General features: G+C 51.7%; 6 protein-coding genes across 6 annotated transcripts; 2 read left to right on the top strand and 4 right to left on the bottom strand.

The window, feature by feature from the left end:
• Positions 1 to 255: 255 nt before the first annotated feature.
• N7498_007237 (uncharacterized protein) lies at positions 256 to 2,114 on the bottom strand (the record flags this gene model as incomplete). The annotated part of the gene is made up of 4 exons (XM_058454299.1): positions 256 to 1,204; positions 1,269 to 1,730; positions 1,791 to 1,943; positions 2,002 to 2,114. The coding sequence occupies 4 exons, from the start codon at positions 2,112 to 2,114 to the stop codon at positions 256 to 258; spliced, it is 1,677 nt and encodes a 558-aa protein (XP_058306548.1).
• Positions 2,115 to 3,137: 1,023 nt separating this feature from the next.
• Positions 3,138 to 4,775, bottom strand: N7498_007238 (aldehyde dehydrogenase family protein; the record flags this gene model as incomplete). Its single annotated transcript, XM_058454300.1, has 4 exons — positions 3,138 to 4,037; positions 4,093 to 4,526; positions 4,586 to 4,655; positions 4,713 to 4,775. 4 exons carry the CDS (start codon positions 4,773 to 4,775, stop codon positions 3,138 to 3,140), a joined length of 1,467 nt encoding a protein of 488 aa, XP_058306549.1.
• A 1,129-nt stretch (positions 4,776 to 5,904) lies between these two features.
• On the bottom strand, positions 5,905 to 9,844 carry N7498_007239 (uncharacterized protein; the record flags this gene model as incomplete). Its single annotated transcript, XM_058454301.1, has 2 exons — positions 5,905 to 9,276; positions 9,371 to 9,844. 2 exons carry the CDS (start codon positions 9,842 to 9,844, stop codon positions 5,905 to 5,907), a joined length of 3,846 nt encoding a protein of 1,281 aa, XP_058306550.1.
• Positions 9,845 to 11,148: 1,304 nt separating this feature from the next.
• Positions 11,149 to 13,472, bottom strand: N7498_007240 (putative MFS transporter; the record flags this gene model as incomplete). The annotated part of the gene is made up of 3 exons (XM_058454302.1): positions 11,149 to 11,336; positions 11,389 to 13,212; positions 13,283 to 13,472. 3 exons carry the CDS (start codon positions 13,470 to 13,472, stop codon positions 11,149 to 11,151), a joined length of 2,202 nt encoding a protein of 733 aa, XP_058306551.1.
• Positions 13,473 to 16,920: 3,448 nt separating this feature from the next.
• N7498_007241 (TMEM165/GDT1 family protein) lies at positions 16,921 to 18,633 on the top strand (the record flags this gene model as incomplete). Its single annotated transcript, XM_058454303.1, has 3 exons — positions 16,921 to 17,526; positions 17,582 to 18,509; positions 18,566 to 18,633. 3 exons carry the CDS (start codon positions 16,921 to 16,923, stop codon positions 18,631 to 18,633), a joined length of 1,602 nt encoding a protein of 533 aa, XP_058306552.1.
• A 1,213-nt stretch (positions 18,634 to 19,846) lies between these two features.
• On the top strand, positions 19,847 to 22,391 carry N7498_007242 (telomere repeat binding factor family protein; the record flags this gene model as incomplete). The annotated part of the gene is made up of 2 exons (XM_058454304.1): positions 19,847 to 21,174; positions 21,233 to 22,391. 2 exons carry the CDS (start codon positions 19,847 to 19,849, stop codon positions 22,389 to 22,391), a joined length of 2,487 nt encoding a protein of 828 aa, XP_058306553.1.
• Positions 22,392 to 22,559: the final 168 nt, after the last annotated feature.

Below are 22,559 nucleotides of genomic sequence, written 5' to 3' on the forward strand. Positions count from 1 at the left end.
AATCCCGACACCTCCTCTTTAACAATATTAGATAGGTAGTATTCTAAGAGTGAGGTTGACTTTTTTTTTTTTTTTTTTTTCAAATTTCAATGTTAAAGGAAGTGATTATATGATGAAATGTATGTTCTCGTATACCAAATGCTCCAAGTAATGCAATTTTAGTAATGGCGCATCTATAACATGCCTCCTGGACGAGACCAGCAAGTCTCAAATTAGTTTTTGAGATGAGAGATGCATAAAAGGCAGCAAGGAAATTTATACAATTCCCTCGGAGCCCTCAGTAGAGGGTCCCACCTCACCCTTTCCAGAATCATCAACCTCAACCTTCTCCTCAGGCTCCCACATAGCTTCGCGCATGAAAGTGCTACGAGCCCGAATCTGCGGTCCCTTCAATACCAAAACCACAGGAACAACCGACAATGCAACACCAATGAAACCAAGAAGAGTACCAGCCCAGCCGAAGCCGAGGTTGCTGAAGAGCTGGGGGGAAGCAAGTGGTAGGAAGGCACCAAAGGAGTTTCGCCCGAGGGAAGCAGCCGACAAGGCTGACGCAGCGTACCGCTCATAGGCATCGGTCAGATAGTTCACAACTGCCATGTAGATGGAGTAGATACCGATACCGGCACAAGTGATACCGATTGTCGGGACAATCCAGTGCACGTCCGGCATACTAGCCCATCCATACCAGAACAGGCCCGCTGCGAAGAGCAAGCTGCCAGGGATAGAAGTATATAATCTGGCCTCGGGAATGGGGCGACCGGGCTTCTCGGTGTTGCGGCTTGCAGAGCGCAAGTAGAGCCAGTCCTGGATCGGGTTGACGACTGTCCCGATTATAGCGCCGACGGATATGGCGAGCTGTACTAATCCTGTTGCGAGGGTACTCCAGTCGTAGTTTGTGGAGTAGGTCTGCACAACGCTGGAGAAGAAGAGATAGAGAATTCCCCAGGCGAAACTGATCCAAAGCGTGAAGAAGATAACCACGGGCTCTGAGGTCAACATGCGTGTTGGGCGTTTGAATGAGATCTTCAGCAGGCTGAGCTTGTTTGGTGCATTGATCTCTGCAGCTGCGTACACGGGCCGGCCGGTCTCTTTGCGGATCTTCCTAGCGCGCGCCTTGAGGATAACGTCGGGTCGGGTTTCACGAAGGATAAACCAAAAAACGGGGATCAGGGCTGCGTTGTAGATAATCTGGATATAGAAGATCCTGAATGGTGGATTTGTGAGCACGGCTAGGTGAATGACAGATATTCGAGATGGGGTCAACTTACCAACGCCAGGGCTCGCTCTTAGAGATCTGCACAATAGCAGAACCGATGAACGGACCAAGTGCGATACCCACAACACTGGTGAAACCAAAGATCGACATGGGCAAACTGCGAGCCTTCTCACCAAACCAGACATCACTGATACTTCCTCCGACGATGTTAATAGAGACAGAGGAGGCACCACCACCAAAGAATCGCGTCACCACCAAAGTCGCAAAGTTCTTTGCGAATGCGGACGGGAATAGCGAGATGACCAAAATGATATAAGCTACGAAATATCCAGGCATGCGGCCGGACGATTCGGTGAGAGGCACGAAAATCAAGGGCCAGAAAGCCGCGCCCATGTTCCATGACGTGGTGGCCCAGTAGAGGTTGGGGAATGGAGAGTTCTGCACGTTGAACTCCTTCTCCATCCAGTCGTTGCCGGAACCGTACGTTCCTGCCGGTAGACCGGTCAAAATCGAACTGTTAGTCCGTTAGCGTGTTTGTCATCGCAAGGCATCAGATATGTGAATGTGTTCTTACATGAAGCAGACAGTGAGAGTCAGAAGCCATTTATACTGGTTGCCCCAGTTGAAAGGGTTCTCTGGGTCATCAGGTCCATTCCAGGTATGAATCTCAATATCCTTGTACGGAGGCATCTCCTCGCGAAGATCACCATTGAAAACCCCCATCAACCTTCACAAAAGTCAGTTTAAATGTCTTTTGAAAGATCAATCAAACAGGAAATACTAACTTTCCCATGAAACCAGCCTTTGACTTCGTCTGTTCAACAGCAGCGGGCTTAGCAATATCAGACTCAGCAGCCTCATAGACTGAGTTGCCTCTGATATTATTCTGGTCGGCCATGGCGTGCGAAATTTCAGGTGACAGGCCGGAAGTGTCAAACGTCAAGGAAGGATGAAAACTAATAATATAGGCCGGACAGATCGGCAGCACATTTTTTTTCTGGAATTCTGAAACTCCTTCAGGACTCAATCCGGCATTCTCGACCTCGGCATACCGAAAGCCAATAATAAAGTCTCGGCCTGGATTCCTACCATATCGGGTACTCGGTCTGGCCCGGTGGCGATCGTTGTTGGGTTCTACAGTATGTCATCGGTCACGCCGAATCCTTGGCATACCCGCTTTTCTACCCTACTTGTGGATATTATTGAAGGGAAACTACCCTTGGCTAACTTCGGCCGGAGCTTTATCTGGTTTTATCAAACCGGTTCGTCCGCATTTTTTTTCCTTTTATGTAAAACCGCTGGCATCCCGAAGTTTTAACGTACCACGGCACGATCCTTAGTTCATTTTGTAGCAAGGTCTATGAATCATCAGAAAATTCATTGTTCAGAGTGAAATAACGTCATAACGAAAATTTTATGAGAGACACCCATCTGATACAAATTGTACCGAGAGTGGCGAGTAGTGTCTGCTGCACTTCGTTTTGATCCTTGTGAAAAAGGAAAGGGGCGTTAGGTATCCTATATTGAAAGAACGTACATTAGTTGTGCATGCCCCAAGGGATGGATGAAACCCAAATTTACGATGCATGGCCGTAGTTGAAGTTTGAGCCTGAGACCGCTCCCGTGAAGTATGGGATGGTCCATCGTCAATAGGTGCAGGGTGGGCCCAGGCAACACCGGCACTGAAAGAATATAATCCGACATCCTAGTCTGGGGAGTAAGTTGAACTACGATAAAAAGCTTTGGGAGAGAGGGACAAGATTATTCTGGGCATGAAAGGAGGTTGAGATGTTTGTGGACGGTGTGGAAAGGATAAGGGACATTCCGGTGGATCAAACACTACCAGGAAATTCGCAAGTTCCTCAGTTTAGAAGGATATGTGAAACATTGATGCATTCAATACCACGGTTTTTGCCGTTAACTAGGCATCCTCAACTCTAATAAGAACGGTCTTCGTCTCCAGGAAATTGTCAATGCTGACAGTCCAACCCTCTCTTCCAAGTCCACTAGCTTTGTATCCACCAAATGGCAGATCTTTTGCAACAGTGGGACTAGTACAGTTAACACCAACATTCCCGGCCTCGAGCTTCTTCGCCATTCTGAGAGCCCGGTTGATATCCTTGGTATAAACCGCTGCGTAGAGACCAAACTCGGTATCATTAGCCTTGGCAACAACTTCGTCCTCGTCACGGAAAGTGTTAATATGAACCACAGGTCCGAAAATCTCTTCCTTCATCACTCGTTCGGTCTCTGGCGTTTCGAGGAACACTGTCGGTGGAACGAAGAAGCCATTCGTGCTATCGGAAAGCTCGCCTCCCATGGAAAGTTTGCCCACCTTCTTTCCTTCTTCGATATAAGCTTGAATCTGTTTGAACTGAATTTGGTCTGCCTGTGGCCCGTGGTTTGTGTCGGGAAGAAGAGGATCCCCACTCTTGATCTTGGCGAAGCTCTTCTGGAATAGATCGATGAACGTGGAGGCGACGGACTCGTGGACGTAGATTCGGGAGTTTGCCATGCAGACTTGTCCACTGTTCCACTGGATACTGTGTTTCGTTTCCTCCACTGCCTTCTGAATGTCGGCATCTGGGAAGATCACGGCTGGGGATTTGCCTCCCAGCTCGAGAATCACATTCTTCAGATTCGATTTGGCTGCTGCGGCTTGGATGATGCGACCAGTTCTTCCTGAACCCGTGAAGCTGATGACGCGCACATCCATGTGATGGGACAGGACGTTGCCGGAGATCTGGCCATGGCCCGAAATGATGTTGATGACACCAGGGGGGAAGCCGGCTTTCTCCACAAGAGTAGCAATTTTGGCACACTATTAACTTCGTCAGCTCGGTCGTCTTCTAAGACGGGTGGCCAGGTGTTCTTACCGTCAATGGAGCCTTCTCACTGCTCTTGATAACCACGGTGTTGCCCGTGATCAATGCAGGTGCAGCCTTGCCGATCAAGAACAAAATGGGGACGTTCCAAGGGATAATGGCAGCGACAACGCCATACGGTTGGCGCATCGTCATATTCACAAAGCCAGGAGTGTTCAAGCTAGACGTCCCGAGAGCCTGATAACCGCTCTCCGCATAATGATTCAATGTTTCAGCGGCCGCGTACGACTCAAAGTAAATTGACACAGGACGGCCCATCGACATGGCTTCCAGTTCAGCAAGCTCATTGTGGGATTCAATGATCAATGAAGCCAGCTTCTTGAAGTAGACACCTCTCTCGGCGGGAGAAAGGGCTGACCATGCAGGGAAAGCAGCCTTAGCGGCAGCAACTGCTGCGTTTGCATCATCTTCGCTTGCTTCCGACACTAGCATCAAGTAAATCAGCGGCTGCCATGCGTAATATCTGGCGTCTGACTAGCTGTACCTTCTGCAAACTTTTCACCTGTCGCCGGTGAAGATAGGTCGAATTTCCGCCCATCCGATGATTCCACGAACTAAACGAGACTTAGTATGAAATAATAACGCAAAAGGATTATTTCCATGATACTGACCTTGCCATTGATGAATAGGCGCGTCTCGAAAGACTTGACCTTTGGTTCCTGAATTAAAGTCATGCTGGCTTCTTCCGAGGGAGTAGGTTGATATACGCCAAATCCAGTTCAAATTTTTTCTACACCTCAGCACAGGGGAGGGGTCTTCCGAGAGGTATTTATCTAGTCAATGACGGACTAGCTCGCTTGCTGCCTGGTGTGGCATGGGTGCTATGACCCCTGGGCGCCTAAGGTCCGGCGTCAGTGAATTATCGCCCCACACGCCAAGTGAGATGAAACTAATATGAAAGTATCTCTGTTCTGTAGAAATTACTCGCAAAGGATGGTAGTCCAGGGCTAAAGAATGATTCGGTTGGAATGGCTGCAAGGAATAGAAAACTGCCAGAGCGTTGCGTGGATAAAAATATCACATGGTACAAAGTGGACGCGGGCACGCGTGAATCATCGGGAGCTCCAAAAGTGACGTGAGACTTCGCTTTATTTGCCAATGGAGGAAGCTCCCTCGAGGTCGGCTAACCTGGCTAAACTAGCTTCGCCTTCATATCCCGTTCCTATTGGTCACGAGTAAGGTGACCCCCTGCAGCACTTGAGCTTGGACACGAGAAAATATGGGCCGTGCCTTAGCCTTGGAATTAGCGTATAATTTACCTACGGTCTGGAGCAATATTAATTAGATTCATAATACGTATTTTTTTATTGATTAAGTAGCATCACGGCCATCGTCGCCGTCAACACAAATCCCAAGTCGTGTACAGGAATCCCCGCAGGGGTAGTTCAAATCATGTCATCACCAAAAAAAGGCCCAGGGTGCAGGCCGTGATAGACACATCGATGTCGTTCGGATATCATGCAAAAAGACGCCAAAAGCGTGTACAAGCCAACTGTATGAACATGCGACCTCTGTGTATACAGGGTCAATAAAATGAAAAAAAAAAATTGCAATACGTGCATTGTCTGGATTGACTATAGACGATGTTATATTAACATGATCATGTAGTCAGGCAGGTCAATGACGGGGTAGTACTCATTACGTAAAAGCAGGCATTCCACAAATTCAAGAGAATGTGAATGTGTCCTGGGTATTTTGATGAGAAAGAGAAGAGCGAAAGGGTGAGGACACTGAAGTAAGATGTGATCCGAAGCGAGTTACGTCGGGGGTGGGGGATTTGGAAAGGGTGGAAGTTAGATCAAGTCATTTTTGCCTCCGTTCTTTCTCCATCCCATCTTTCTCCCACTCATTCAACAGCCGCGAGACTTCCCTGAAAGACACCGGCTTGGTCAGGAACATGTCCACGCCAGAGGCAAGGGCCTCAGATTCGTCACGCGAGCTGCTCAGTCCGGTAAGAGCAATGATGATAGCTGGCCCGCAGCCGTCACGCTCTCGCTCGATTGCGCGGATTGCACGAGTGGCCTCGAAGCCGTTCATGACGGGCATTGAAATATCCATGAAGATAATATCAAAGCCACTTGACATACGCTCGACGGCCTCGACGGCCAACTTGCCGTTCTCCGCAGATATCAGCTCGATCAGATTGCGTTTCTTCAAGAATGTCATCATGAGATTCAAGTTGATGCGGTTGTCATCAACAACCAGGACCCGAGCTAGCCGCGTGGACTGAGTATTGTTCTCTCCCAGAGGCGGCGGTGGAGGAGTCGCTGCAATGACCTCCGGCGGTGAGAAGATAACAGAAGGTGCATCAGGCGAGGTACATGCCACCGAAGTTGACCGGCTACGGACCCCTTGCTTCTGACACACATCCGTATCAAGAGAGCCGTCGAAGGATGTAGCAATAGGAGATGTGATAGCAGAAGTAATTGGCGGTGTTCGGATGACCATATCCATGGGATTATGGATGACAGTCGACGGGGTAACGACGATCGAGCGTGAGTTCCGGAAACATTTCATCACGCTCCGAGCCAGCTTATGAGGACCGCATGGGCGACGGATGACATCGACAGAAGATGCAAGAGGTAACCACTCTGACTTAGCCCTACTGTAATCCGAGGACTTGTTGCCGAGAATAAGAAGAGACGGCAAGGTTGCGGAGAGTCCAGTTTCGCGAAGCACGGGTAGCTCGTTTTCTTCCACAATGAGCATGTCCAACGGCAAATGGGTTGGCCATGGGACGATTTCAACGCCAAACCATTCCCTCAGATACCGCCCAATGTCAGCCCACGTGGGGTTATGTGCAATATTGTCGGGGTCGGCGCCCCAGATGGCGGCACGTCTACCGGGGTAAGTTTCGCGAAGTGAAAGGGTTTGCTCAAGTATCTCCCTTTGTTGGATTTGATGACCATGAGGCTCAACAGGTGGATGTTCTTCACCGACGGGGCGGGCCAAAGGTAGAGACACTCGAACGATGGTGCCCTCGCCGGGACGACTGCGGACACGAATGCTACCATTTAGTGCCTTCACGAGGCTTCTGACAATAGAAAGTCCCAGTCCTGTTCCCACGGCGAGCGAATTCTCCTGTGCGAAAGGTGTGTAGAGACGGTCACGCAAGAATTCTTCCGAGATACCTCTACCAGTGTCCGTCACCGTCAACGTGACCAAATCTTCTAGACCTTGCCTCCGAGATCGTCCTTCAGAATGACTCGATGCCTCGAGACTCAGAGTGACACAACCTTCGTCGGTGTATTTCATGGCGTTTCCGAAGATGTTCATGATGATTCGCCGGATGGCGCCGGGCTGTGTGCGATAAACCCAATCACGATGGGCAATATCGATAACCACTTCCACGTTCCGGGATGTCGAGGCTTTGGGTGGGATTTGGGACAACACAACTGGCAAGTCGGCTGCTGCGGTGGAATTCTGCCCGTACGCAAGGCCCAAAGTGATACCCTCCACGACCTCCTCGGCCAGAATGGACAGATCGGTCACAATATAAGTGTCGAGATGAGAAGCCAATCTGTCCGTCCCTTTAAAGTCGAGCGGAGACTCTTTCTTTCGTTTCATCAACCGCCACGTTCGTTCTAGGGAGACGACCTTGCTGAAGTCGAGCACCTGGTTCATCGTATCGAGCAGAGTCCTGCCACAGGCATTGACGGTTTCGAGTAACGACTCTTGGAATTCATCGAGCTTGGTGCTGTTCAAGAACTCAGCCGCGGCTAGAATTCCGTGCAATGGACTGCGCAGCTCATGTGAAATACTGCCAATGAAGTCACCTTTCTGCCGGTCTGCGATCAGCGACTCGACCCGGCTGTACTCGGCCATGATAGAGGACCCAAATCCAAGGACGGAGCTCAACTCAACGGCAGAGGTAAAGACTTGCGTCTCAACAGTCGTCCAGCAAAAGCAGCCTGCAAACCACTGCGAACTGACAGCATTCCACAGCGGGACAAACATGATCTGCGTCGCTCCAGGGAAATACTGGTTGAGCATTGAATTCTCCGGCGCCTTGCGCCGCTTGCCTAGTGGTTTCTTAAAGTCGAGACGTGGGCCGCCGGGTGGTGACGGGCTTGCAGAAGTGTAAATGTGGTTATCGCGGGGTGGTTGGTCGTCGTCGGAGGTCGAAATCAATCCGTCACGGTGAAGGGACCACAACTTGCCCTGAGGGTAGCGTCTAAGGAGTTGGCGCAGGAATGTACGATCCACTCTGGCCGGTGGTGCAGCCATGGAACCGGCTCTTGGAGCAAAGGGGTCGTCGTTGGTAGACATCGATAGGACCGTGGCAGGGCCACTGTTGTCGCTCATGGAGCAATCACTGCCACTTTCACCGTCCATCAAAGGGGTCTGTGTTGCCTCCAGGAAAAGAACACCGCCATCGTCACTCAGATCAAGACTCTCCCGGAGCAAGTTTGCAGCTCGGCGGAAACACCAAGAGTTTCCGTGTGAATCATCTGGGGGAAGTCGATTGCGACTAGTGCTGGTAATCCACTCCGGCAATGAGCTTCCGACTCCAGACGTTCCTTGTCCGCCGGACGTTGTGTTGTCGTACTTCATGTCATAAGGGCCAGAACTAAAAGAGCGAGCGTCATTGCTGAGTGAACGGTCGTTTGGCGGACTGTTCGACGGGCCTTGAGATGCATTATCTTGACTGTTGCTGCCGTGGTCATTCCGTGGATTTCGCGATGCCACTTGAGATGCGTTGTCTTGGCTGTTGCTGCCCTGGTACTCATCCATTGCACTGACACGGTTGTAAGTCGAGGGCGGAGTCGCGGAAAAGGGTGGGCAGCTGTCGGCCCGTGAGGGATCAATGCTGTTCACGAAACTTGAGCTCCCGTCCACAAAATAGCTCAGTCCCCGTGAAAGACGGGCAGCTCGACGACCCTCCGAGGCTTGGCGACAAATTTTCATATAATCCATCACCAAAAAGGACAAAGATCCCAATGTATCTTTTTCCAACTCCCCCAGTCCGTCCCGTGGCTTTGTATCCAATACGAATAAACATCCCAGGTTGATTCTGTTCTCGGTCGTCAAGGGAGTCCCGGCAAAAAATCGGAAATGCGGAGCATGTGTAACGAAGGGCGATTTCTCATATCGCTCGTCCTTGGACAGGTCATTCACCACGAGGTGATGGTAGGTGGGAGTTTCGCGATCCGAAGGTGGTAATGCAGCAGTGTCCTATTACAGACTGTCAAACACACGAAAGTCGAGGCGATTTGAGACGAGTGGGGTTCGGTCATATCGAGATTCAGCAAGCTCACTCCTAACTTACCTGGCAGCATTTCCATGCCCTCTTACTCGCACTAGATACGAGCCAAAGCTCATCATTTTTGTTGTGGACAGAAGTATCATTGAGATTCACAGATTTAGTAGCTTCTGCCAGAATATATTGCGTGTCTCGGTCAAACACGCAAATCATCGCACGTTCCACATCGAGTCGCAGCGCAGCCAGTTGACAAAAAGACGTCAAGGTATTGTTCGATGATCCCAAGATCAGGGCCTCCGGTCCACACGCTGTAGAGGGCCGTGAAGTAGCACTGCTGTTGGAGCCCCCCGAATCGTCAGGTACAAGTAGTGTGTCTGGGGATCCGGTTGAGCTACCGGACCTGCTAGACCCTTCGCCTGACGGGAGCCATGACGGGACGACGCTAGGAACACCGGCCGGGTGATAGTAGCGGAAGAGTTCTCTCACCCGGCGATCCGCCCTATGATCAACGCTCTGCTGCGTTCTAGAGGAAGCCTCCATATTTTGCCGCTAGCTCCGGAGAAGACTGGATGCAGTGGTGCATCCTCAGACTGCGGGTTGTCAAGAGCAGGAGGAGGCTGTCGCAATCACGATAGTTCGAGGGTGCTCAATCGGGACAAAAGTAGTATGAAGAGAAAGAGCTTGGACAAGGGGCAGCCGTTGTTAGTAGGCGACAATCGCAACAGGATCAGTCATCGAGCGGAGATCTTTTGAGGAAAAGTGAGTGGACAAACTCAGGATCCCCACCGCCCACCAGGAGAAGGAGAAGAAGGGGCGCCACAGAATCGCAAAATGTCAAGTGGAGACAGAGGGGGAAAAGAGTCCTGACGATCTTATTAGCTCCGGGAAGCTATTCGTGCTTTGTAACGCGATCGGCTGTGCACCCTTTGCTCCACCGCCGCATTGGGTGGGCGTTCCCTGCCCGCGGGACTGAAGAGGAGCGGAAATCTGTGCATCTGCCGGGGGGAGAAACGAATTGGGGCTGCCATTGGAGGGACTGTGTTGATCGGCGCCCCGAGTGGGATTGTGTCGTGGATGGGCGTCGGTGGGCTGTGTGTTGTGGACGAAACAAGTGGCGCGGTGGGACTCGGATGCCAATCATTTCACAACAAGCGTTCAGGCACAACTGACCCGGTGGAGACGTGGATGTATGCATTCTCGTTGGACATTACTAATCACCGATCATCCCCATCGCTCACACAATCCCAGCGAGGTCAAACGATTATTCCTGTCAACAAAGATGTCAGTCGAACTATACCACTTGACGCCCGCACGTCACAGCGCAGGTTTCCAGATCGGGTAGTCTAGCGCCCGCTATGTAGCCCATTGCGTCGGTGGAACGCCCCTCGGCCACTCATTTGCAGAGCTTGGTTCATGGCGCATTCCCTCCGTCGGTGGCGGTGGCAAAGAGACCCGCGTTGCACATGATGTGTACGGTACACGAAATTAAACCTCATCCACTCGTTCTATAATCGAACGACATCGAATGATGGTCGTTTTCATGACTATTCCACGCGGCTCTGGAATGCCGTAGGGCTCGGGTGGTGAAACAGATGATGTTCCTCATACGGGTGGCTGATGCCGGTGATGGTTCCCTTACATCGAAATAGGCGCCACTGACGCGTCGCTCACCGCGGACGTTGACCGCGTATTTGGCCATCTATTCCAACAACTACGAACCCAATTTGCGTATCAAGATAGAATAGTTCTTGTCTCATTCTATGTCTATGTAAACGCGCCTTTCATATGCAAAAAAAAAATTTAAAAAAAATAAAAAGATTCAAACGTATCTCCGAACATGCAGATCAAAATCGCTCCATCAAGCGCTTGCGAACCGTCCACATGCGAGCCCGCTTGCCGTAAATGTACATCGGGATGGTCATGAGCAAGAAGAAGATCTGGATCCCGCCGATCGCCAAGAACACCGTCCGAGAGCCATCGGATTGAATCCAGTCCACAATGAAAAGGGAGAAGATGAGGCCGTGCAGCACGTCTAGATTCCGCGTTAGATATGGCCGTGAATAGGAAAAGAGGGAGAAACATACTCTTGCTGAAGTTCAATGTGACCAGCGCCTCGCCGGCATATTGGCGGTAGCTGTCCACACAAAAGGTAATCGCGGTTGTGCTACCAAGACAGCAGCCGAATGAGATCATGCCGAAGAAGATGGTGGGCACGATCCACGCATCCATCAGCTGTGCACTCCAGCCGAAGCCCATCAATCCGATGACGGTCGAGAGGGCGATGGGGATTGCCATCACCAGACGGAACTCGGGCTCGTAGATGCCGCCGTTACGTCGGGTCATGAATTTCGTAACCATGTCCGACACTTTGCCGGCCACGGCGGTGCCAAGTAAGCCACCGATGAACGGTGAGATGTAGATGAGACCGGTTTGCAGCGCAGTGAAGCCGTAGTGGTCGGAATTTTCGTAGATGACGGAGACGGACTCGGACACCACGATCAGCCATCCGACGGAAAGTGAGTAAACGGCCGTCGACCACAGAACGGACGGGTAGGCGAATAGGATAAAAGGTCGAATTGCAACCTTCACCCAGGAGTCATTGGCGATTCGCCCGTTCCACACCTTCAATTGTTGGGTATATCTGATTTTTGGTCGATCGCGTAGACGGTTCGTGTAGTGCATGGATCCGGTGATGGCCCCGGGTGAGTGTGATTCACTGCGCGCTGGCGAGAGAGCTTCGTTCCGACCGGCCTCCATGTCACTTGGACTTGAAGGCGAGATGACTGCCAAGGGCGGGCGAGCAAGGCCGTCATTTCTCTCCACGGCCGGGGTGGCGGGTGGTGTAGTAATGGATTCCTCAGCTGCGGATGTCTGCGAGGTATCGAAGGTTGCTCTATCATCGAGGTGTTGCTTCTCATTGTCAGCTTCATCCTCGGCAAACCCGACGTGCGCATTCTTGTTTTTCCTGGTGTGTCGATGATCCTCTCTGTTTTCTTTTGGCTCCGTCGATTCGTCGGGAGGCGGGACAGGCGGTTGACGGCCCCGGTGGAATCCGTGGCTAACAAGATCAGACATGGTGCGATGGGCTCCGGGGCGCTTGCGGGAGCGACGAGTGCGAGGGCGGGGAGTCCGATCCCAGAAGGTCTCCGGGACGAGGAAGAATAGCAAGAAGAAGAACCCGCCAACGATGATGGCAACGATCCAAAACACCCAGCGCCATCCAAGATTTGCAATCACGGCAGCACTAGCTAGTGGGACAAGGTTCTTTCCACCTAGTAGCAACAACGTGTAGACGCCGACACGATATGCCCGCTCATGGAGAAAGTAGATTTCGGCAATGGTGGCAGAGGGTAGACATTCCACTGGGCTGACCGCAATACCCTGGAAGATGCGAGCGACCACCAAGCTCGCATAGTTGGGAGACAGTGCACACCAGACTGCGGAGAGTACGAAAAGTATCGCTCCGAGGAGGTAGACAGGGCGCTTTCCAAAAAGAATGGCAGTTGGAGACATAATCACGGATCCTATACCGAGGCCCAACATGTAAAGACCAGTGGTGAGAGCGACTTGTTGTTTGGAGACGTCGTAGGTGTTTGCGACGCTACTGAATCCTGCGGCCAAGATAGGTGTCATACCTCCTCCGATCAAGCAGTAAAGTCCAAGAGAGATCAATGCACCATCTCGCTGCCACACAGGCCAATTGAGCGGGTCATTGACGGAGTCATCGGGCTGTGGTTCCAGCAAAATCTGTCCATCGGCCGTTTTCTTCCGCTGGGGAGGTGCCCTGGATCGGGAAGAGGAGCGCGAAGGCGGGTTGGTAGAGGGGATTGACGAGGTCGACAGGCGTTCTGGTTGATGTCTCATACCCAGTGGTTCATTGCGATCCGCTGAAAGAAGAAGGATTGTTCCTATAAGAAATCACCAGGGCATATGTCAGCTCCATGCTCATATTGATGATCTTCAATGGATGTCACCTACCAGGTACCTCGTCGGTCTGTCGGTCACTGAGAATGCCCAGAGTTGACTTTGCACGGTACGTGGGCTCATCGCTGCCCTCTGGAGTTTCTTGCGAACTTCCTCCGAAGAATCGTTTCCAGCGCGGTGGGGTATTATGCCGATTCTTTCTCTCGTCCGTCACGGATGGCGTAGAGTCCTCGGATGACTCCATGTCGAAGAATCAGAAGCAGTGTATGCACGTATCGGGTAGGAAGGAAGCAAACTGGGAGGGGAAAGTATTAGTGAAGCTGTCATACACGCTTCATGGCAGTTCCGACGGAACAACTAGACAGAAGACGCACATCTATCTTAGACGCCAAATGTGCCCGGATCCAGCCAAACGCGTGGACCGATAAATCTCGAACCCCAGCCAACGGAAACGAAGACCTCCCAGATGTGAATGCGAGGGTATGTGTGTTGATGTATGTTGAGTTGCCTCGGGGATCAGTCGTGACGCAGGGCCGAAAACAATCAGCGCTTACGATAGAACCCAAGCAGCGGCAAGCGGGAAGAAATACAAGGCATAGCTTAATGTTGGGGGATTCGAGGCCAAGAGAGAGGGCAAGGCAGCCAGCAGATATTAGAGGTCAGGGAGAGCCAAGAGTAATAAAGAGTCAGTTGGAAAGAGAGACGAGTCTGTCACGGGCAAATGCAAAGATAACCATGGGATCGGCGGCCCCATGTGGCCAACCCGGAGCTCCCCACCGTTCAGGCGGTGAGTCGTGAGATAACCCGCTCAACACCTTGTGGACTCTCGTTTGACGATGATTCTCAATCACGCCCAGAATTGTGTGATGCGTGGATTTGAGGGTCCTCAAGCACAATGAAGGGTGGCCCACCGCGGGACAAAACTCTGCATACACAGACTGCATCTAACAATATCCGAGTCCGATAGGCGCACGTTTTCGGCCGGACCTGCCTCCTAAGCACAATGGCGTATGTGGGCGTGCTCCTGGTCCAGTCAAACCCTCCGGATCCACCTTTCCGCGCAAGATAAGGCGATCGCACAGTGAAAATCATAGGCTCATTCATGGTCATCGGGCGCGGTGAAGCTAAAGCGAATGCAGGCGGCCATTCCGGAAACCGCGCCAAGCATCCCTTGACCCCGGATTCTGGTTGGTATGCAACGTCCCTCTTTCCCGCTCTAGCAACACGCTATGCCCCTTTCTCTCCTGTTTGGAAATGGGTATGTATTGTTTTTTGGGGGGGGGTTTTTTTGGTTCAGATGATCTCCCTGTCTTAGGTATAGTCATCTCAGCTGACCGCGCGTGGCCGGTGGCTGCCGTCATTTTGCAGTTGCCCGACCCCGCGGTGGAGCTTGGAAATCGATTACTTCCGGTGTCAACTTTGTCTTACCTCAAGCTTGGCATTACGTGTCCATGTGCTCGGAACTGCAAGTGTTGTCATGGTCTGCGATCCATTGTTGATCCGTGATCGTCTCGAATGATCGGTTTATCTATCCAACTAAAAGCCGATACCTATCTGTGCCACATGACGCCTTCGCGCGGTGATACTACAAAGGACGGGGAATTTGAGCAGTTATATGGGGGTTTTGATGGCTCATGCAACAGTCGAAACCCGAGATTGCCGCAATGTCAAAGCTTTTGTATTTTGGATTCGGCCGATATCAATGGTTTTTGGATCAATTTTGTTCAAGTCACCAAACATTTGAGGCTGTAAACTTGACATGAACTGGCGCATTGGTGCAAAACCCGAGTCTTTGCATAAAGACAAGAGGTAATTGCGCTCTAACTGCAGCTTTGACGGGCTTATCGACGCAAGGTGTCGAGCCGCCGTCATGCAGATCACACTGCTTGGTAGTTAATCGGGACATTCCTGTATAGTTCCTGGTTTTTCCTGGTCCTCGGAGCGTTCCGTGCGGCTCTGGAACACTTACTCCCTTCTTGCGCCGCCTGCAGGTGCGACATGGTTTCGAACGCCCGGGGGCATCAACCATTGGCGGCAAAGCTGGGTGGTGATGGAAGTGATGTATGTCTGTCGGTCTATTCCTTGTCAGCTGTGAACCGTGTGAGCCAGAATTGACATGTGAATATGGTAATCCTCCGTCTGACCCTACTTTAAGAGGATTTACAAATCGTTCCAATTTTGTTCTGTGTTTTCTGTTGTCCAGGTCGGTTGAGGTTGGGGACGTCAGACTCGGTTGCGCCCCTCTTGCTTGGCATGCAGGGCTCTAAGCTTCTCCAGGCTAACCATAAAAGAAACTTTCAGCACCAGCTGCATTTAGAGCAGAAGAAAGGCGGTACAATTTTGGGGCCGAGCTTTGGAAACAGGCCCAAGGTCCAATTACTGCATCATAAGCAGCGCGGAATAGTCCCCTTTTTAAGGGGCCCTGTCTAGGTCATTCTACCGGCGTACAGTATATCTACCTGTTACATGACCATGGTCGTGCTGCTGCTGTACTACTGAGTACTTCTACCATTTGCTCGGGCTACTTACAAGTCCCATCAGCATTCACTTGGTATGGTTTCGTTTTCTCTGCGCAAAGTTAAAACTTCGTGTTTTCGGGACTACCATGCGCACATGACTTGCGCTCAACTTAAAAGCTCGAGGCCCCCGCTATTTGGATCATTTATTTTTGTAAACCGCAGAAGCTCCAGATTCCGTTGACATACTGGTCTAAATATCAACAGCGACATGAGTCCCAGACTTTTCTTTTTCCGTTCCATTAACCTTCCTACCCATACCCTTTTCACAAGCGTATCCATTTTCGGCTTAGGTCTTTACGTCACAATATTTCGCACGGTCCCTTTCCGAAATACGGTCGGAGAACTACTGGTTCCAGACCCTTCAACACTCCGAATTGCCGACACGAATACTTTGCTCGGCCTCGTCAGCTGCACGCTTATGCTGCCTTATTTTCTGAGTTCGTACATGCCAATCAAGGACAACCAGTGGCTCCATGTCTCGGTTCCCATCCGACTAATGTTCTCGGCATCAATGTGCGGAAACGTGGTTTTTCGCGGACGCGATGGCATGAGCAGAGAAGGCTTTTTCGAGTTTCTTGGATTGGGGCTTTTAGACCTGGTTGGGGCTCTGGCTCTGGGGCACCAGCTCGGTACTTTCAGTGGGATCGTTCCAGCTAGAAAAACCGATTCATGATGATTCATTAGTCACGGGGAAGGGTCGGTAGGTTAGTACTCAGATGGCATAAATTGCGTCTCCATCAACTACTCTTTCACATCACGATCGTAATATCAAAGACGAAGTGTAGACCCGCCAATCAGCGCCACGTTGATTCACGCCGCTTGCGGTGAGGGGTCACGTGGCCCCCCTTTGCAGATGCAGCATCAACATAACGGCCTCTTTGCGTCCGCTACATCTTCTCTTCGTTCCTTTTTCTTCGATACTCGGTCTTAATATTTCTTTTTTCGTATCTTCTTTGCACTTTCCGACCACGACTTGCCCGACGGCCCCGCGCGTGGAACTCCGTTGCCTGCTCGCGTATTGCTTTCGTGGCGTCGTTCAAATTCAACACCTCGAGCCAATTCCGGCCACGACATCCCAGTTCACACGACAGACCAATCTCTCTCTAGATCTAAAACCTCCGACCGGAATCACCGGCGTGTCGCTCGTTTTGCGGTAGAAACCCGCCGTTCACGATGAAGATCCACCTGTCCTCCCCGTTGATCCTTTTCCTTCTTCCCGCCCTTTCTGCAGCGGTAGACATCACACCGAGCAGCAGACCGAGCCCTTCTGCCTCACGAGGCTCTTATGACCTTACCTCGCGCTACGTGGATCCTGACTCGTTTTCCAACAATGCCGCCAAAGGAGCGCAGGACGTCCCGGTGGACGGACAAGACGGAAGGCCGCACGCAGGCCCGTGGGTAGAAACCGGCGCAGAGCGAGACCGAAAGAGTGCCAAAGGCAGTGATGATATTGACCTGGTATCGACGAAATACGACTCCAAATTCCCGTCGTCGGAGCACCTCAGCACTGAAGAAGGGAAAATGATCCCACATTCCAACGGCGGTGTGATGGACGACCCCAACCGTGCGGGTCCAAGAGAAGGTACCCGGGGTACCGAGGGTGGTGTTTCCGAGAAAAAGAAGGAGAACCAATACAATGCGGAAAAGGTGCCCGGTGGCCCCAAGGAGGCTCCTCCCCTGCCGCATAGTGAGGAGAAGAAGCTGCCATCGAACAGCGACAGTGCAACTGGGACTGACGGTCGCACTGCTGAAGACGCCCGAACTTTGGGCATGCTGGAAGTATGAATCCATTTTAGGGGGAACCGCCAGAACTAGTGATACTGATCGTCTACAGAAACCCGCCGATCTCCCTCAAAAGCCACATGATATTCCCCATCCCAAGTCGCCTTCCCAGGCCAAAGCCGACCCTCTCGCCATTGAGCATGGTTCGGTTGGCTCAAGCTCGGGCTCGCATCCCGGCTCATCGAGTACCCACGGACAAGGCACAACCACGATGGAAGCCAGCGACGGACTCCACTCCCTCCTCTTTTCGTTCACCATGATCATTGTCTCCGAGATTGGCGACAAGACCTTCCTCGTTGCAGCACTCATGGCTATGCGACACCCCCGCCTCGTTGTGTTTACCTCCGCTTTCTCTGCTCTGGCTGTCATGACCGTTCTGTCCGCCATTCTGGGCCATGCTGTTCCGACGCTGATCCCCAAGTCTGTCACCAAATTCATGGCCGCTATCCTGTTCTTAATCTTCGGTGCAAAGATGTTCAAGGAAGGTCGCGAGATGTCACCCGACGAGGGCGTTGGAGAGGAGATGCGCGAGGTCGAACAAGAGCTGGAGGAAAAGGAACAGGAGCAGCTGCGCTTGGGCCGTCGCCGCTCCTCCGTCACTCCCCACAACTTGGAAGCTGGCCGTGTTGGAGGTCGTCCCAAGTCACGCGGCTCGGCTAACCGTCTGCCTTCACCCCCTGAGAGCATCTCCTCATCCTCCTCGCGTGGCTCGTCGCCCCGTCCCCAGCAGCGCTGGAACGATCTCATGGTCGGCGTCAGCAATCTTTTCTCACTTCTTCTCAGCCCCGCATGGGTGCAGACGTTCGCCATGACCTTCCTCGGTGAATGGGGTGACCGCAGTCAAATCGCCACCATCGCCATGGCTGCCGGTCAGGATTACTGGTGGGTGACGATTGGAGCGACCATCGGCCACGGCATCTGTACTGCCGCTGCCGTCATCGGCGGACGTGCCATCGCTGGTCGTGTCAGCATGCGTGTTGGTATGTATTCAATCTTCAGGTCTTTTGTTCCATTCACAAGCTAATTTTCATGGCAGTCACACTTGGTGGTGCAACGGCATTCCTCTTGTTCGGCATTATCTATCTGATTGAAGGTCTTCTTTAGAGCATCATCTGGGCGGTTGAATTTGTCTTGATTGTTTACGGTTTTGGGTGGTTGCTTTCCCTCGGTGTACAAGTAAATCAGCCTGTGACATAGCATTGTTTCAATAGATATAATACCGTGCCTGGTCCACGAAATGGCCAACAAGTTTACAATGAATATGATATTTGAGACATGATTCTGGTTGATCTTTTTGTGACCTTTATCGTAATACAGGAATTGGAATCACATCGAAAGGAGTTGTTCGCATGATTTCCGACCAAAGGCGAATACACAATAGTGACTAGTAGTGGCAAGACTGGGAAATGGAGCTTTACAGAACGACCTGGTCTGGGATTACCTGAAGGGTGAAAAAGCGGGTGAAAATGGCAGGGATCGCAGGAGTAAGTGGCAGGTGACATGAGCCGTCTGGGTGAGTCTGTACAGACGTGTCTGTTAGGGTCAGAACTCGGGGTCAGTAGCGCCCTACTGAGACCTCAGTGGGGTGCGTAGGTCAGTGCTCAGTACGGTGTCCCCCTTTTTTGCTTACGTAATTAGGGTCTAGGTTTTAGGGTTATGCCTGAGGCATAAAATATTACATAGCACGTTTCCCGTAAACGGTAGTGATTTGCTTCGGAATAATATATAATCCGAATGTTAGCCCAGTCACATGACTTACTAGCCCAGCCATCTTAGGGTCTCCCGCATGTCCCACACAACAACAACCCCGTGAGCCATACTCGTGTCAACTTCTTATCAACCGTCGCCGACGCGTATGGTCATCTCCCAATCCATTCAATACCAAAATAACCCATCTGGGAGAGGATAAAAACAACGCGTGGAGTATACAGAGCGGCCGCTTTGGTACACCGCCCAGATGGCACGCGCTGTGGTCCCCAGGTCCACGCCTCCGCATCGCGTCACCAGAAGTCAGAGTCGGGAACTCGATGACCAGTCAGGAGTTGCACCCAGAAATGTAGCAAAGCAAGATTCTGCTAATGCGAAAGCCAGCAGCAGTCGTGAGTGTTACCATCTTTCATCCTGCCCCTCAGTCTTGGCAAATCATGCGACCGTACTGGATCCATGAACTTGTTGACCCACTGTTGTGTATGGTATCCGTGATTACACCGATATTATTTCACATTCGTTATCCTGCATGTTGTCGACCATGACTCATTTTTGCTACGCATGATGCTGTTGCGAGGAAAGAAATATTCTGACCTTTTTAGGACTGAGCATGGTGGCGGAGGAAACACCTGCATCCAAGTATAGCACTTCAGTGGTCCCGGAGTCGCCAGGAAACCCAGAGGGAAACAGCAATATCTCCGGCACCACTTTCCTGCCACAGGACTCGTCATTTGAAGATGGCGAGGCCGATCCCATCGTCATGGTTGATGAACTTTCTGATCTTCAGTCTGCTGCCACTCGATTGATGGACTTGTTCGTTTCCAATGCTTCTGATCCAAGAGATATTGTGGACGCCGCAAAGCGCCTCACTAATCCAATGAGCACGCAAAGCAAACGTCTGAAACCAGCTACCCACAAGCTCATCAGTGCGATGAAGGGTTTTAGCAGACAAGTCTTCATAGATGTTGAGCAAATTAAACAGCTGATTCCTTCGGTGCATCCCGAAGGTACTGCTTTTCCATGGAGCCCATCACCAATTCTGCACAAGGCCAACTGTGCACGACTGGCTCTCGACGTGCTTCTGGCAACCATTGGCTCCCACTCTCCTCGGCATGCGATCGAAAGACTGGAGAGTCAGTTTCCCGCACCATTCCTGGATGCTATAGTGAAGAGATCTCAGGTCAAGCCTATTGGCGCTAGCACTGCTGAGAAGCAGACGTTTGAGCTCGCACTTGAAATTCGCACACAGTACTTCATCAAGGAGTTGGAAAGACGTCAAAATGAAAAGGACTTTGACCCGCAGTCCATCTTGAGGGGGGTCTTTTATGATGAGCTGGCGCTTGAGGACGTGGATTCAAAGCCCGAACAGGGCTTCCTTCGGGGATTCAAACTCGCGCATACTTTCGAGGATGAAAATGGACGTCTTCCAGATCGCTTCCAGGAAGATGTGGTTGACCGTATCGGCGAACTGGAGTATGACCTGGTTGCCGAGGATGGCTCTACTCAAATCCAAAATTTGAAAAGCGCGTCATGGACGCGTTTCATTCAGCGCACTGCACGCTTTATTTACACCCGAGACAAAGAAATCAAGGTCGACTTGCAGCAGCAACCAAAAATCGACGAGGTTGATGACTTGGTGAGGAATGAGATCGAGCGTCGCGGGAGCGGGACATCTCGTGAAACTCCCGAGCCTCGCCAGTCAGTTGTTTCTGTCTCCGTTGATCGTTCGGTGCACGAGACTCCAGCACGGCAGGCCCGCGAACCTCCACGTCAGACATCAAGCATCGCGTCGCGAGACCAAACAAGGGAACCTCTCGGCGAGAACAATCTTTCTTTTCCCCCTGCATCTCCTCAAACGCCTTTCGGCCTTTCCGGCCAAGCCAGTCGTCCTGAAAAGCCACCATTGAAGCATTCAGAACAACGCAAACCCAACAAAAGGTATTCCCCCCTTCCCCCTAGTTCAATTTCTCATGGTTTTGTTAACTTCGCAACCCAGATTGCGCATGCTCGAACGCAGTATGAATCAGTTGAAGCGCAAGGAGACAGAACGTCATGAGCAAGAACTGTTACACCTGGAGTCCCAACATGCGAGCCGACTATCTACTACAAGTGAGCGCCCAAGCTTCAACATGTCGGCCTCGCGGACTCGCGACGAAGTCCCTCAATCTCCTCAGCCGGACTCGTCTCAGCCGAGATACCCACCTGCCGGAAGCATCGCTTCTGAGGATCAGGACTTGAACTTTCGCAATGAAGATGAGAGTTTCAACCTCAACACACTGGAAACCGAAGCTGAAGTGACCGCCAGTCCCGTCATTAAGCGTACCAACCCGAGGGACCTCTACTTCGCCCGTTCGAGTCAAGCTCAGCACCAGAGCCCCCAACACCTAGGCTCCCAGCATCAGAGGTCGTCACCACAGCTGGCTTCAGACAAGTGGAACGAGCTCGTCCGGAGCCAACCACAGCCAGCACAGCCCCGGGCGTTCATCGATCGACAAGCAAATGCCACCAGAGTTTCGTGGGGTGAGAGCGTCGACGACAACCCCCCGAGCGCACAAAGGCCCCGCGAGGAAGTCGCAGCTCCCACCAGCACCAGCACACGCACACTCAAGCGACCCCGTATTGATTCCGACGACTCTGACTCTGATGAGCCTTTCGTCCGTGACGAACGCAGCATCGATCCAGCACACCGGCGAGCACAGAAACCACACCAAACACACGTCGACAAGCGAATGCGGAGAGATTCAAGCAACCATTCCCCGGCGGCGGATCAGCTCCAACAAGCCTTGACCGCGTCCAGTCAGGCCCAGCGACCTGCTTCCACACAACCCAGCTCACCACCGCCCGCGACCCAGGAGCGTTGGCCGCAGAAAAACAGACAAGATACCGAGAGGCCAGCCCGGCCGAAGAACAACAATAAGCGCACCAATAGGTTCACCGAAGAGCAGAACCAGCGGCTCATCCATCTGGTCGGGGAGTTCGGGACTTCCTGGTCAAAGATCCTTCGTGAAGATGGCCTTTGTCCAGACTCACACGGAGGCCCTATGTTTACAGGTCGCACTCAGGTCAATCTGAAAGACCGGGCACGGAATATTAGAAGAGACTACACAAATCGGGGAGAGCCGCTTCCTAAGAACTTTGAAAAAGTGGCAAAATGAAGAAGGGAGATGAAGAATTCTTTTTCTTCCCTCCGCCTTCACTCATTTTGTCTCATCGCGTTGTTGCTTTTTGATACTTTACGATACCCCTTGGACAGGACATATAAGGAGACACGATGGTGTTGCTTCTTCGCTTCTTCGCTTCTTCGCTATCAATATTTTTACGAT

Source organism: Penicillium cinerascens (genome assembly GCF_028974065.1).
Source record: "Penicillium cinerascens strain IBT 15544 chromosome Unknown contig_9_segment0_segment0, whole genome shotgun sequence".
NCBI lineage: Eukaryota > Fungi > Ascomycota > Eurotiomycetes > Eurotiales > Aspergillaceae > Penicillium > Penicillium cinerascens.